This window comes from Bombus flavifrons, chromosome 2 (assembly GCF_040668555.2).
Source record: "Bombus flavifrons isolate JBK064 chromosome 2, iyBomFlav1_principal, whole genome shotgun sequence".
NCBI lineage: Eukaryota > Metazoa > Arthropoda > Insecta > Hymenoptera > Apidae > Bombus > Bombus flavifrons.
This window is the reverse complement of record NC_138443.1, coordinates 3248452-3264929: the sequence shown is the minus strand read 5'-3', so window position 1 is coordinate 3264929 and position 16478 is coordinate 3248452. Positions and strand designations below refer to the sequence as shown.

Sequence of the window (16478 nt, the reverse complement as noted above, 5' to 3'; positions counted from 1 at the left end):
GATGCTAAAGATAAATACGGCCCACCGTTTCACCGTACGTAGAAAAAAAACACGAATGAAAGAGAAAGATTCGAAAATCATCTTGATAAAAGGGGATACACCAGTGAGACAATACTAATGCAACGATAAAACTTTTTTATTTTTAATTTTTGTTAAACAGAACTTTTACTAAAGTAATTGGTAAACAAAAAACAAGATAAAACACGATATAATTTGTAGCATGTTTACTACTTATTTAATGACATAAACTTATATTCTTTTCTATTTTCTATTATATACTTTTCTAGTCTATTAAATATCTATGTAAAAGTTATTTAAACCATATCGTGTTTGGTCTTATTTTAACCAGAAAAATTTCACAATACATGAAAGTCTGATTTAAAAAAATTAAAAGAGCAAAAGTTCCATCAGTATCTCATGCGCATTTGAATTCGGATAAAATTACACTACTCATCATAAGTCGTCAAACTTCACGGTATATGAAACAAAGGGAATAGTAGGGCCCCTTACGGAGAATTCCCTCCATGATGGGAATGACGACAGAATGACGACCGGATGCCGAACGAGGGAGTTTTACCGAGTGTAATACATACATATATGGGAGTACTGTACATATTTTAATTTTATTTCATGTTTCTTTCTCATAAAAAATTAAAAAAAATAATAATCTTCAAAACAAATAATCAGCAATTTGATATTTTGGCTTTTCATTAAAATTAAATTTCTTAGTACAATTTATTTATTTATAGTAATATAATTTATTATTGTTTTATCTGTTCTTAATAAACAAACGCACAAAAAATTTATAATTATTTTACTATACAACCAAATATTTACATTTAATGTCATATTAATGTTTGATTTAATATTTTTGACTTATAATTTTGTGAATAAATTTAAATGAACTCCTGTGTATTATACGTATATATGTTTTTGGTGAGGCATGTTTAGTCTGGTATAGTGCGTCCATGATTATCTCCATGTAAGTTGATACAACTTGATAATTTCTCACAGTATAATTTGCCTAAACATTATATATATATATATATACACATAATATGTATTATGTATCCATGTACATATTTTCTCATAGTATTTGAGAATACAATAGAAATAAATTTATTAGAATATGGATGTGTAAAAACAAAATATATTTATAATATATTTACAATGTTTTACAACTTATACAATATTAAATATATGTATATCATATGTATATCATAATAATTATAAACACATTTTCAAATGTAAAATATAAATTTTTACAGTATTAAAATTTTCTTTTACTTTTACTTTTAGAGAGTCTATTCGGAAATTATTCTCTTCAATAATTAAAGACATTAAACATTTTTAAGTATAAGTCAGAAAATAACATGAATAAATTCGTATAGTCTGAATATATCTCAATAAAAGCTTTATTTCTTTCCTTTATAAATAGAACTTTAGTTGGCATGAACATCTAATTTTATGTTCCAAATGGTGCGTAAGTAAAGAAGCACACAATAATGAAGATGCGTAAATGAAAGAATATTCTTCTGAAGTTACTTTTTTTTTTTATTCTTATACACTATACATTCGTCTTGTCTCTAGTTAGACAGTAACAATACTGTGTCAGAAATTCTTTTTCGTTACCGGCAACAGGAAGATAAATACATACATATATGCAGTTACATTAGTCAGCTACAGCATAATATACGTGAAGGCAACACAGAATAAAATAAGAACGGGGATTGGTTGTGTTATATACAACCTTGCTTCCTATTGGTTGAACCTCGTGGGTCTTATCGGATTACTTGACTATGACTACATGACGTTGCCACGCTGCTATGTTGGGTCTACCAAAGTTTCAGTTTTCTGTGTTGCGTTGAATTGAATTGAAGGAGAAAAATTTGTAGATGTGTTTTTATATTTTTATCAATTAGCCGGAACCAAATATCTTTGTAATTATGGCCAAAATATCAGTCTTATAGTCATAGCAATAGGGACAGTGTTTACATTCGGCAACATTGGAATTGCGCCATCTCATGCAATTTTTCTTTCACGCGATATATACCTATATCGTAAAATTCATAGAGTTTCTCAATACTTTTTGGGATAAAGGTTTTAATTCTTTCCCAACAATGTGATATGATGAAGGAGAAAAATCTCTATCTGTTTGAAGACTTGTATATTCTAACTAATATTTACTCTTGTAAGTATTGAATTTTTACAGAATATTTAATATTTTGAAGTGTTTATTATATACGTATAATAGTAGAAAATAAAAGATAAATGTTACTCATTTATTTAATTAAAAATAAAATAAACTATTTAATTTGCAAAAGATGTATATTCCTTTTTTCCTGTTTTTACGAAATAAGTAATTAACGGGAGCAATAAAATAAGTTTATTATTTTAGTTTATAATATTTTATAAGGTATTTTATAGTTTTGTAGTTTTATCTCCATTTGATGTATTTCTAACAAGCATCTGTAGGAAAAAGTATTTCTTATCAATAATAAGAATATTTTAAAAATCATAATTGACATTTTTGTTTCCTCTTTTTAACGATAAATCCAGCATTTATTTACGTATACATTCGATAATGCCTTATGCAAAATTTGATGAGCATCCGCACAAATTTTTCTATAAAACAGATATATTATATCAATTTATTTTAAAAAATAACCGTAATGAAGAGGCAACACTAAAGAGAAAGTATCTCATAAATTAAACTCATATTATAAATTTATATTAGTAATAAATAATAATGTATTAAATATATATTAACATTAAATCCATTCCTATCATTACAACTCGCATATTTATTACATCTTGATCAAATACATTTCAAAATGTTATTTTCATCTATAAACTGAATGAATTAACTTTATACGTATGTAAACTTATGACACCCTATACGGGCTAAACGTCTATTATAAATATTTGTGACTATTATTCATACATTTTTTATATCGAATAATAGTTGTCAAAATACTACCATACTACTTTTATATCAAATTTATCAGTGTACTATGTTGTTATTAATTTCCAATGTAAAAAATAATCAGTCTCATCATTTTATGTTTCCAGAAATGCGTTACTTTTAGAAGATGGCGCCACATATACAACGGGACTACAACGCTATTGGAGATCCAGGCAGATACTCACTGAGGACACTCAGGCATGGTGAAAAAAATTGTTTCCAATCACACAATTTTGACGTGTCCAATATAAACAGCAAAGAGGATTTCTTTCGTTGTATTGGTCTTCAAATGAAAAGATTTCAGTACAAGTATAGAATGTCAAACAGTGATCGTAAAACTAAAAAGATTAATATTCCCAGTGGTGTAACATTGCGTGATTGTTCCGTTATTATCCTGGGAAACACATGTAAGCTATGTGGAAAGTGTTTTAAGTGTAAAATTGACTTAGATAAGCATAATTTGTTAAAACATCAGACAAATGAAAAACTTGGTAACACGACTGTGAAAGAAACTCAATGTACGGAGAAGGAAATTGAAATCTGCAAAAATTTTCCAAAATCTTTAAACCATTCAGTAATCAAGGCCAGTAAAAATTTTGCAACAAAAGAACACAAAAAATTACGTCTAACCTTGAAAATAGGAGAGGAAATCATCGCCAAAATATCGGTGAATAGAAAATACTTGAAGAAAGATAACGTCGACATGTGGACTCAAACCGAATCGAATCGTGACACTGAATTAATTGCGGACATGAATATGTATGAAAGTGTTGCTTCTCGTATCGATCCTCTTATGTTCGGTAATAGTCCTTGCCAATGTTTTAACCCGTCTGTGCACACGGTGCAATGCTCGAATCGATATTTGGCTAGCAACATTGTAGCAAGTACACAGGCGGTTCGTGAGAAAATTATAACGCAGGAGGAAACTAACTCTTCGCACAGGTTGAAGGAGTCACGCGATATATGCGCAAATGAAAAATGCGGCGCTACTCTTTGTATTACACCAAATCCATCCCTTGAATTAAATTTGTCATTTGTGACCGAAAAATGCAATTTACGTGAACAAGATCATGTTAAAAATGGTAATTCGGAGGAACTCTCTTCGACGCATTCAGATGATGCTTTAATATTCCACGAAACGTGTAATATAGCGCAGTTAAAAAAAAAAAATGATAGTGTTACATCTTTAACAAAGAATACAAATACTCGATCAAGGAATACCATGGAAATTAATCCAGAAAACATTGACGAAAATGAGGAAACAACAAATAATAATACAAATCCAGTCCAGAAAGATTTTATTATAAACAATACAGAAAACTATATACTGAGAAAATTACAGGATGACTCTAATGTGATACAGGCAATACTACCGGTAATCGTGCCAATAATCATGCCAAATGCAAGTGTTCCTAGTACACCTATTAAACTTATGATACAATCAGCGTCAACAAAACAAAAAGAACAGCAACTGCGACAAAAGCAGCAGCAACAATTACAACCAGAAAAACAATTGCAATTGCAACAAAAACAACGATTACAAGCAGAGCATCAGGAACAACCACAGCAAGATCAACAGCAACAAGAAATTACGGAAACTTCCTCTCTCCCCACCGAAGATAATTCCAACGATGGGATGCAGCAGTTGAAACTTCAGAAAGAACAGCAATTACAACCGGACCAACAGCTGCAACTGCAACAAGAACAGCAATTGCAAGTCAAACATCAGCAGCAACTACAGCAAGGTCAAGAGCAACAACAAATTATGAAAGCTCTTACTCACATCGCGAAAGATAATTCCGATGATGATGTGCAAGAGGTATTGCGAATCGTTCGGGGACATAGCACTGCGGATGTCAATCACGAGTCACCAACTCGGTTCGAGCGAGAGATGTTGCTACATGTCGCCATTAGAGATATGAAGAGAATGGAAGGAGAAGGATGGCACTTGCTAGAGAAAGTAATCGACTACCCAGGAAAAAAATCGAAATCTAGTACCAAATGTAGCGAAACGAATGATGAGTGTATCAAAAAAATGAAGAAAATAATAACTGAATTGGATTTCGACTGTAGAAATTCAACCAAAGAAAAATACATTTCTCATATGAAGGAGTACATTGCGAAAATGCAAAGTTATAATAACATAGCAACAATGTGTGGATCTGATAGTGTAAAGGAAAATTTGATGACATGTAATGAGAATATCAATATACGGCAGTGTAATATTAATCATCATAAGGGAAAATTCAAAATAAATAACAATACGCAGAGCGTAGAAGAATCTGTTAGCCATTTTCTTGTGCCTTGTTCCGGGGACATGGAAAGTAGGAGTAAAGGACCAATCGTAATAGATCTAGTCAGTGGTAGCGATGAATAGCAATAGAAACTATTGGATCGGTTATCTTTCGTTATATTATGTTTTTTTATATTTCATAAAGTGCATATACACGTATGTTAAAACATATATATGTACTGATCAAACACAAGTTCAATATGTACTATGTTTAAATCAAATGAACAGGAACTGCACTTAAATGCTACTTAATATTATCGCTGCCAAAATATCCCAAAAGCTACTTATGTTTGTGTTATACGTATCTTAACTTTGAATTTAGTGCAAAGTAAACAAAATATAGATATATGTATGTATATTATATATGTTTCTTTATGTTTATATATAGGCGCTTAGTAACGATGAGACGAAATTTGTTAAAATATTTTATAAGATATTTGCTTAAATGTTCAAAGTATGTGTTTTGTATCAGTATTATTACTTATTACGGTAATATCCACCTAATTTTCATGTTTTGTTATTTTGTACTAGATTATTTACATTGAACAGAGTTATACTCTGTTGTACAGAGCTATAATAATACATACATACGTATAGTAATTTAAGAATTTTATATCGTTTTTTAATAAATGTTCTTCGAAATGGAGAAACACAATCTGAGTTTTTTTCTATCACATCACGATAGATACACTTTAGAAAGTTATAAAAAAAATGTGTTTCATACAATCTAAACAAAAATATAATGAAAATTATTACAATCGATATTATTGAAATTGAAAGAGCACATAAATTATTCGTTCTTTGAAACAAATATGCTGTTGAAAGTTCCAGTTAAAATTTGTCAACAAGGATATTGTCGTTTACGATCAACGAAAAGAATTATCACTTGCTACAGCACAATGGAGATACTAATTTAGGATTTAAAGGTAGAAATGCTCCATCTATCACTTGCGATACGATAGAGGAGGAATGTAAATTAAATACCTACATAAAGATTGAGCACTAGCAAGGACATTGGATTACAATGATAGTTAAGGAATTTAAATTTCCATCAAACCTCTTGATTTTTTCGGTAGTTAAAGTAATATGCGTAAATAATAAAAAGCACAAAAGTATAAATGGAAAAATTATATGTACTTCAGAAAAAGTTGAAACATGGCAACAAATTGAAAGTCATTAAGTATTCTTAATATATCTAACTCAGATATGTTTACGAATGGACTTTCGAAAAGGACGATTGGAAGACAATTTTATATGTTTGAATTTAGAAATGTTATTTTATATCATTTATATCGACTTTATAATCTTTGTATATTTTGCAATATTACACGATAATTTTTAGAATTGATGACCATTTTTTAATAACAACAGTACAAAATTTTAAGCCACACACTCAATTTGGATTTTAAAATAAAGGAAAATGACACCAGTTCGAAAAATAATGAAAAAAAAGATCAAGCACAACTGGATTAAAAAAACATTCTCTAAAACTTAGGCGTATCGACATTCTGGAATATTTTATATACATACCTAAAACAGTATTTTATAAAACCTGGATATATCAAGATCTATAGAAAAGTGTCCTGTAGAATCGAAAATGGGGGACTACAAACGATGGCACCTATTTTCATTTGAAAAGTGTTAAATAATTTCTTCCAATTTACCTAAAATAGATTTATTTATCTAAATTCATTAGAAAATGAGGAAAAATTCAATTAATCCTATCTGCACTTTTCTTAAATTTATATAATGTAACTGATGAAAAACAGATTCTGTTGTCTTTCATATCTAACTATTAAAACTGCAATATCCAGCATGAAAGGGTTAAAGACAAATCACAAACTAAAAATTTGTTGGTAAAATACTATCAAATAAAAAGATCTCGAAACTGTATCAACAAATTCGAATTACACGTGGTCGCTCAACCTCTCGATGCGGATAGTTTGACAAAATTTTAGCATGTGTGAGAGTCTACATGCTACCGGCTTGTTCTGAAGAAACTTTTGGTCGCGTTGGAGCGTACCTGAAGTCTTTGGCTGGATGTAAGAGCGCTACGGCTTCCGATAGTTGCTGCTTGGTCAGCGGAAGTCAATGGACCGGCATATATGTTCCGTGAAGGGTTCGATGTGTGTCACGCGTAATATCGAAAGCACAATTAAATTACAAGACGAGGCAACGCATTGCACGGCTGCCCGGCACCAACTGATAAGCCCTGGAGAACAGCATGGCTTGCATCTCTCCACCTCTCTTCAAGGAGATTCAATCTTGCTTTCCATCTTCCGTCATCGGGGAGAAGAGACAATTACAGTTGTTCGTGAATTAGCATGTCGTGCGCGCAGAGAAAGGAGCCTGCATGCTCTGTCGCCGGCTGCGATCGCGTTCACTTCGACCGTTTGTAACAAGCTGCCATATGTATGTATTGGCGCTTTTGACTTGATCAGGTTCACTATAAACGTTAAGTAAATAAGATCATCGGAAACGAGTTCAGCAAAAGACATATAATTTTTTATGAAAGAGATGTCAGAAAAAGTTGAATTTAAGAGAGTAAATACACTCATAATTAGGTGCGGATGTTCATTTATTTATAGGAAATTTCAAAGTGCGAAAATATACAAAATGCATAAACATGAAAAGTTATCAAAATGGTTATTGTTAAGTTCAACTTTTCCATAACTTTTGCCACTGAAGTCGGTAATGATACCATAATATTCTTCTAAAATAAAACGTAGAAAGTCATAAACAGCTTTATATCATATATACGTCTTCATTGAACGTTTAGAAAGAAGTTAAACAAAAGTTAATCTAATAATGATTCAATTACAAGGGAAAAGTTAATGACTGTAATCTATGTGTCAAGAAACATACACAGCAGTAAAGTCTTTCATTCATAGATAATCAATTTTTCATTGCATCCCCTCAAAAGGAATGATCAATAATAAAAGTTAAAAGCATAGTGCTGTTTCTCAAGCGTTGGAACCTTCATTATGTGTAATGTGTATCTACTCATATGCATCTATACAATACTTTCAATTATGCTTTTACAAAAGAATTACAAAAAAAACACCAAACGTACAGTGAAATCAATATTACATGTAAAAATAATTTTATAGAACGCGTAATAGTTAAGCTGAGAATGCTTGCTGAGAAAATTCATCACACGACGTTTTGTTTAGACTAAAAGAATTAATAGCGTTAAGTAAGTGGAATTAAATATTGTATTATTATTCAATATCACATGAGAAGTAAAAGAATTATTGTTTGTAGCGATTACAAAGAATAGTATGTTTGTATTTAATTACAAACAATAACGTATTTAATGTTATTAGAGGATGGTAATATTAAAACAAGATTCGCATAGAGTGAAATATCACGCGTGATAGCCTGTGACATTCATTTTTATCGCTATGTTTTCCATTGTACGCGACATCATCATAATGGAGAAAGTGGCTTCGCACCAAACCGCACAAACTTGAACACTTTCTTTGTTGTACAACAAAACTGTTCTAATAACACACTCGAACGATCTTAGCAATGCTCTTTCATTCTCGTTGTGATAACTCAAATAATTGAACTCCTTTTGCTTCTAATCAGGAAGTTTCGATATCTCCAGATAATATTGAATTACAATTTCACTATTCCGCATAATCTTCTAACAAAAATTACAGATTAAAAATTTCTGATAGATCATTGCCTTGTCAAATCACTTAGCATGCGTTTGATTTTAAAGTTATAAGATAAGTGGTATGCTGTCCCTTATAAGGCATCCTCGCCATAGGGTAATATTACCCTACGTATTTAAGGTATAAACCAGGAACTCTAACTGTCCTGGAAACGTGTGCATACCTACCTAGCTACTCTTATACTTACTCTTTACGTTACCCTGTCATCCTTAAATTCTTTCATGTACACTTCCAAACAATACAACTTTTAACTTTTAATACTTCTTTCTTTTATTTCTTCAGATGGACCACATGTAGTCTGAACACATACTGTTCGGAATTTTGAGTGGCCGTCAGTATATGGCACGGACAGGCCCATTCCCTTCTTTAGGAAATTCCGATTTGTATGTCCTCCCCGAGCTGTAAACATAATGACTCCGAGGTCAGGTAAAAAACCCCGGAGAAGGCCCAGCCGAAAAGGCACGATGGACAAACGAAACTCAACGGCTGGTAGAGAGAATCAGCAACGTAGGAGGACAGTTGATCATCAGACATCGTACCCCATACGGTTGAAAGACTTCACTCCCAACAAGATCATTCGAGGTACGCGATATCGACCGATCGGTTTGACCTGATCGGTTGCTCTTTAGTCGAGAATTCGCAACACACATACATCAACATCCATAAGTCTTCTGATATCTAAAACAGTTCGATTAAATGGTTGATATTTCTATTATATTTTCAAAATTATCATCGAAGAACGGTTCTCTACTATTAATTCTTTATTTCTTACCAAAGCTAGAACCAAATTTATCGTGATACCTGTACCTGTATACCTGTACCTGTATACCTGTACCTGTATACCTGTACCGACCGTAGACTTAAACTTGTATCGTTGCAGCACACACGCATTGTTGTTCTTTGGAGAAATTTTGGGTGGATCTTTTTCTCTTCTCTAACTTGTGTATTTTCTTTAAACTTTTTCCCAGAAGAAGAACTTACAAACTCAACTACAACATTTTCCCGGCTCACAAATTGCGTTTGGGTCTCGCTTATCCTCTTGAAACCCAGCAGATAGCTAGCACAGATAATACCTACTTGACTCGAAACAAAAATGTTTTCGCCTACAGACGGAAAAGCATCAATTCCTTTAAATTTCAGAAGATTGAAGACTATTAGTGAAAGAAACAGCGACGAGAAAAATATGAAGTGAATCTCTGGTATCCCATTTTATAGCTACCTAATTAATAGAGCAAATTGCAAATGGAATGTCATGTTACCACAAAATTAACTTAAGGAGCTAATATATTTATAGCAGCGTAGCAGTTTAAACGTTACAGCTACAAAAATACTTTTCTCAGTACAGAAAATTTCTATGTTTAATTAGTTCTTAATATAACTGTGCGTATATTACACGTGTGAAATGCAACGTTATGTCACAAGATATTTAAAGAAAGAGGCCAATAACATATATAGATATATGTAGCACATTACTTAACATGTACACATACGACCACGAACGATGATAATGATCGACTATCACATATTATTAACAAAATACACAACTGATTCGCAACATCATGCGTCTGTCAATTCTCTTTGATGACATATGTCCAGGTTTGAACAGATGGTCGTTAGACGTACAGTTCACAGTGGCGAACGACTGAAAGTTACACATCAGTCAGTGAAAGGATACATTGCTTGTAGCTATGATATTATACATATGCGATATAGTTCAATAAATTAAAAAACGATAACTCAATCTTCTTGTTCCTTCTTCACGTATACTTTTAGCCTTCTGAATTCTTTAAACCGTTCGAGGCATTCAATTGCAGAGCATAAATCTTCCTCGTTCTTTTCTAGAGTTAATTCGAGGGAAGCGAACAGACTTTCGAGCTCGTGGCACGGCCACGTTTCCGTCGCCCCGACGATCGTTCGAAGCAGTTCCTCTATTTCAAACTCGGTCAGTTTCTCGTTGCTCGAAGCGGATAGATGGGACGGAGAATTTCTTGTACGTTTTGACGGTGGTCCTTCGCCTGATGCGCTGTTTTTTCTTTTAATGTTAATTTCTGGATAGAAAATTAAGTTCTTTTTTTAGCTAGGAATATTAGTACTGGCTTAATAGTCAAAATTTGCAGATATATTCTATAAAGTGCGATTGAGCGAATAGAATAATTTCTGGATAGAAAATTAAGTTCTTTTTTTAGCTAGGAATATTAGTATTGGCTTGATAGTCAAAATTTGCAGATATATTCTATAAAGTGCAATTGAGCGAAATAGTTATATAAATATAGGCCATTTAAAGATTTACTAAAGAGTTATGATAAAAATATGCAAATAAATTTTATTACTTGATTTAGAATCGGTCATCACGTGAGCTGATCGCACGGCGCATATTTTGTTGCGGACTCTGAGTTTACTTCTCCGTGAAGATGGCATCTCTTCTATCATTATCGCAATATTATTAGTATTCTATGATACTTTTTGAATGAAAAAATTAAAAGATCTTTTAATTTTTTCATTTACGACACTTACGCGTCGAAAGATTTTCTGCGAAATCAGCACGTCCTGCCTGCTTTCGCTTCCTACCTGCTTCTTTTATCTTTTTTGGATTCATAACTTGTTCGAATTCCGCTAGTTAAATAATTACTACTTATTAATTGGGTTTCATAGAAAGTAAATATCATAAAATATGGAAGAAACTCCTTTTCTACGTTTTTACATTTAAAATGAGGGTATTATATTATTATCACATATACCTTGTGAAGAACGATTAGATTCGAGATCACACGCCGAGTGAACGAATAATTGCTTGAAAAAAGATTCTCGCTGTTGTTTTCCAGGGGGCATGACTTCGAATATTTCGCTTTGATGTTCATCGAATAAAGATACAATCTAGTAATTGAATAAAGTGAAAATGAGAAACGATATATTTCATCATTTTCATTCTTTTTTTATATATCATTACATACAGTTGAAGGACTTATAACAAAAACAACTCTTGTCTATGCTGGTCTTTTTCCAGAAACGCAAAAAATATTCTAACATCTGTAATCTCTGTTCAGTACATCTTAATCTTTCTTAACAAAATATTATTACAGGTCTACTTATACTTACATTATGGGAAAACAATATTTAATTAAATCATTAAATTGTGGATCTCTTCGGAATAATTGTTTTTATAGAGCTAGTTAATTTTTATCTAACAATAAATTAATACATACGTAATTGTTTATAATATCGATTTCACTATTATTCATTATCACTATTATCATTATTTTTAAAAACCGAAAAGTGTTAAATGAGTTGTTATTGTTATCATCATTACTTTAAAAAATATACCTTTTGAAGTTCGTAACATTTTAATATTGATTTCTGGAATCATAGTCTATTATTATCTTGCAACTTTTTATTAACATTATTATTGATAAATCGATATTATATGCTATTAAAGCACGACTTTAATCATAGTGTCCCTTACATCTGCTGGTAAATCTGCTTGTGAGCAATTGGCCGTAATCAAGATTAAGATATGCACCGATCGATCTAAGCCATGCATCAAAGAAGTAAAAACGACGCGTGCCGCTTCATCCACTAGATCCCACCAGGCTAAGATGTCAGGAATGTAGAGCAACGATGGTAAACTTCTTCGAGCCATTTTCATTTTCTATCATTTAATTATCCAGATATCCAGTAATTAAATCATAAATATAATTCGAATATTTGAACATTTTAGAAACAGTAAAACAAAAAATAATTCATAAAGGGCATAAAAATAAAAAAAACTTTGAGATATCTTTTATTCATTTTTTCCAATCTTTGTACGTCATTTTTTATCAATTTCATAAAACATCATTTCTTGTATTGAATACATAAAAAAATGTCCTATTCTCTAATCTTCTTATTTCCTACGTAGACAATACATAATGAAGAATATTTTACAATATCTCATTTTTAAGTTATCACTTTATCAACCTTAATTAATATTGTACTCTGATATTAATAATATTTATAATAGATACTTGAATGAGAGCTTCCTCCGCAGCCCTTCCTGTTTCCTCGAACAAAGTTGTGACGTCTAACACATGACAAGGTAAATGTTCCAAGGTATGGAGTAATGCTGGTCCCAGATGACGAGTGTGAGAGTCATCACCGCACAATAAAATCCTCGGACAGCTGTTTGACCTCGATACAGCTCTACCAGTGCTGTAAGAACAGTCTTTTAAAGCTTTTTACCTTTCATATTATGAGAACCATTACGATCTATCTATAACCAAACCCTACTCTCATAGTGATCGAATATTTAACAGTTCAATGTAGCTTGATTAAACTAGTTTAATAATATCGTAAAAATTATAATATTATATGGAAAACGCCATAAATCATATCATTCGACCGAATATAAACTTAAAAAATATTTACGCAGTGCTTTGATTAATTCGATCAAATTTATGAAGTGATATTATACAAATTTTCAATTAAAGCTTTTTTATCATTTCTGAATTTTCGTGTACCCTCTTGATTTTTTAATATAAATTAAATTTCTATCGTAGATTACGAATTTCTATGTAAATTTATATTTTTATGGACACAACTAAAAAGATAGAACTTACTGTGAGGGATTCGTTTTACTTATTGAAAACCATAAAGGATGTTCTAATCTAGATATTATACATATATGCATCCTGTGTATAGATGGATAAAAAATGCAAAAGATTTGTACAACTTTGTCAAGGCTACTTATCAAATTAAACAGTAATTCGATGCTTACATATCATTGCAAATTAACATTCCCGTTGGACAAAGAGTTTCGAGTTGTGACAGAATGCATGACAAATTTTCTTGAAGTAATGGCTGGATTTTATACGACAAAGATTTCACGGGTGCGATTGTAACACGATGCGATGCTGGCAAGATGTTCTGTTGTGCCCTTAGAAAATCTTGTTTCTCAACCTATTACGTTGCCAATTATGAAAAGAACTTCATAAATTATTTAAGAAGGATTTATCTTTTTCAAATTAATTTAAAATGCGATATATATATTTTTTTTTTTTGCAACGATCACATTCCTTTTTTTATTATTCGATTAAACGTTATAGCTTCTATGTAACGATCAGTTTAATATCAATCAGATTAAATATGCGCCGCTGGCAAATAAAGTAGCTATTTTATGATCCACGTAGCGTAGTAAACGTAATTTAATAGAAGTGTCCCGATCTAGATTTCTGGAGGATTGACTCATTGTTTCTTAATCTTTCTCCCTCTGCAATATCTTTTGTCAATGGGAATAGTTTGTGCAAGATATAGTTTGTAATTTAGGATTATATGATTGAACTTTACTTTATAAAAAATAACGGGTATCGTAACTATTATAAATATTATAAATAATTACAAATTTGTTCAGTTATCGGTAGCCATTATCGATTATAGAAACTTCTTTTTAGCTACTTCTATTGATCGTCAACTTTTCTTAACATTATCCACTGATAATATTATCAACCCTGAATCAATTGTTCTACAGAAATTGACTAGCTTTAAATGAAACTGTCTTTCTTATCTTAAATCTATTATCTCTTTTTTAAATCTCTTTTCATTACTTTAAGATGACGTTCATTAATCTGATACTTCGCAGTGGAAGTGTATATTTCCGGATAGAGTCTCCGAACACAGCACATTACCGCTTCGGCGCAAAGAGCTTGCAAGTCACTTCCACAAAATCCCACCGTTTTCGATGCCAGATACGCTAAAAATTTTTGCGGTGGTTTCTGCTTCCAACTTTTTATATAAACCTATAATCACACATGATCTCTTTATTTTAATGTACTTGTTTTAGAAATTAAAGGAACGATGTACACATTAGATTGAAAATCCCTTTCAAAGAAATGCGAATGAAGTAATTACACTACGTAATAGTTTATAATTAAACGTACTGAGAGTATTTCTTTCCTCGACGTATAACATGGCAACGGGAAGTATAGCTCTCTGTCGAATCGGCCAGGTCTTCTTAAAGCTGGATCTATGGCATCGATTCTGTTCGTTGCTCCAATTACTATGATCTCTGAATTGTTCTCTAAGCCGTCCATCAAGGCCAAGAGAGTGGAAACAATGCTGGCGTGCACAAAGTCTTGGCGGCTAGATCTGACTGGAGCTAAACCGTCAACTTCGTCAAAGAAGATTATGCAAGGCTTCGATTGTTGAGCCTGTAAGATCGACATGGTTTTCAAATTTTTTTAAATCAACTGCTACTAAATATCTTTTAATTTGCAAATGTAATTTAATATCTTTATTGTCTACAAATGAAACGAGAACAGGTATATGTTATATGAATTGAAACTTCCCTTAAAAGATAAAAAGCTCGAAAAGTATTTCAACATACATATCTTAAAAATTAAAAGTACGATGGACAGGAAATTTTAATTTAAGTAAAACACTATATTAACCAGTGAAAAAATCTTCTGAAGCTTTTTCTCGCTTTCGCCGACCCATTTGCTAAGGCAATCGGAACCCTTACGAGATATAAAGGAAACCTTTCGTTCCGAATTACTACACTCTGCGGCTAAAGCGCTGGCGACCAGTGTTTTTCCTGTTCCTGCGAAACAGAGGATGTCAATCGGGAATCTCGTTTCCAACAATGTTCCGCTTCATTACGAACCGTAGAACGCTTTATTTTACCGGGAGGCCCGTAAAAAAGCAAACCCCTCGGTGGTTTCAGGTTGAACTTCGCGTAAATGTCACCGTACATGAGTGGAAACAGAACCGTTTCCTTTACAACACGAATCTGCTTCTCCAGACCTCCGATGCAAGAGAAATCCTTCGCGCAAGACATCTTTCACGATCAAACTGATCTCGAATCTTTTATTTCGCACACCCGACGAACATATTTTCATTCAATTATTTTGGATATAATCGTTCCTTAAATCATCGCCCGATGAAATACTCTTCGACTACTCGCATCGTTGATCGTACACGCGCATCGTGTATGCTGGATATTTTACTGGAATTTTTCTGCGACGTTTGACGATTGATTCAAGTGGTTTCACAATGTAATTTCATTATTTTTGACGTTTCGTCGATACGATTCCAACGAAACATGCGAATCGTGTTACGGTTTGAAGCAATGTTCGTGTAGTTCTAAGTAATATATAAGATATTATCATTACGAGTTTTTTCGATACGATAAACTCTATTTTGTTTCAAGTTAAGGCTCTAAAAAAACGTAATTCTAATTATAATACTATAGAATTTTTCTAATATGTGAATTTTGAAAAGGAAAGATATAATATAATGTTCGTTTTGAAGCTTACATTGACTTTTTGTTATTTTATATTTTTACTGTTGTAAAGGCACGTATTAAACATTATGCATTAAGCAATAAAGTGAACGTTATTATACGATGTTACTTAATTATTCGATATATGTAAGTAATATGAATAATTGAAGCACATTAAAAATCTATATTTATTTCATATTTACACTACTTTATAACATAACTTAAGATCTTCAATATGTACAAAGATATTTTTAACTCGTTAATAAATTTTATGAAGGAATGATATCATAC

The 16478-nt window shown here is 31.9% G+C and overlaps 3 protein-coding genes across 8 annotated transcripts in view; 1 reads left to right on the top strand and 2 right to left on the bottom strand.

Moving 5' to 3' along the window:
* The window catches only part of LOC138190053 (collagen alpha-1(IX) chain), a 33351-nt gene extending 25330 nt beyond the window's left edge, over positions 1-8021 (bottom strand). For 2 of the 6 annotated variants that reach the window (XM_069132521.1, XM_069132523.1), the window contains exon 1: positions 7282-8014. The gene's annotated coding sequence lies outside the window, so the exon portion shown is untranslated. Of the gene's footprint in view, positions 1-7281 lie in introns of all 6 variants that reach the window. The other 4 variants (XR_011176189.1, XM_069132525.1, XM_069132524.1 and 1 more) reach the window with 4 other exon arrangements.
* On the top strand, positions 1853-5359 carry LOC138189402 (probable serine/threonine-protein kinase tsuA). Its single transcript, XM_069131454.1, has 2 exons — positions 1853-2191; positions 3073-5359. Exon 2 carries the CDS (start codon positions 3093-3095, stop codon positions 5340-5342), a length of 2250 nt encoding a protein of 749 aa, XP_068987555.1. The 5' UTR covers positions 1853-2191; positions 3073-3092; the 3' UTR covers positions 5343-5359.
* A 2557-nt stretch (positions 8022-10578) lies between the features above and the next one.
* Positions 10579-15767, bottom strand: LOC138189698 (ATPase family AAA domain-containing protein 2-like). The gene is made up of 11 exons (XM_069131814.1): positions 15590-15767; positions 15358-15506; positions 14848-15117; positions 14515-14706; positions 13689-13870; positions 12940-13123; positions 12399-12584; positions 11677-11812; positions 11453-11551; positions 11269-11361; positions 10579-10986 (listed from the first exon to the last, which is right to left on the bottom strand). The coding sequence occupies exons 1-11, from the start codon at positions 15741-15743 to the stop codon at positions 10676-10678; spliced, it is 1956 nt and encodes a 651-aa protein (XP_068987915.1). The 5' UTR covers positions 15744-15767; the 3' UTR covers positions 10579-10675.
* Between the last annotated feature and the right edge of the window lie 711 nt (positions 15768-16478).

Coding starts and splice junctions, on each gene's coding strand:
- LOC138189402 (XM_069131454.1), top strand. CDS start 3,093: ATGGCGCCACATATACAACGGGACTACAACGCTATTGGAGATCCAGGC.
- LOC138189698 (XM_069131814.1), bottom strand. CDS start 15,743: ATGTCTTGCGCGAAGGATTTCTCTTGCATCGGAGGTCTGGAGAAGCAG. Junction 14,707..14,847: donor CGAGGAAAGAAATACTCTCA/GTACGTTTAATT, acceptor GTGTGATTATAG/GTTTATATAAAAAGTTGGAA. Junction 10,987..11,268: donor GATGACCGATTCTAAATCAA/GTAATAAAATTT, acceptor TTTTCTATCCAG/AAATTAACATTAAAAGAAAA.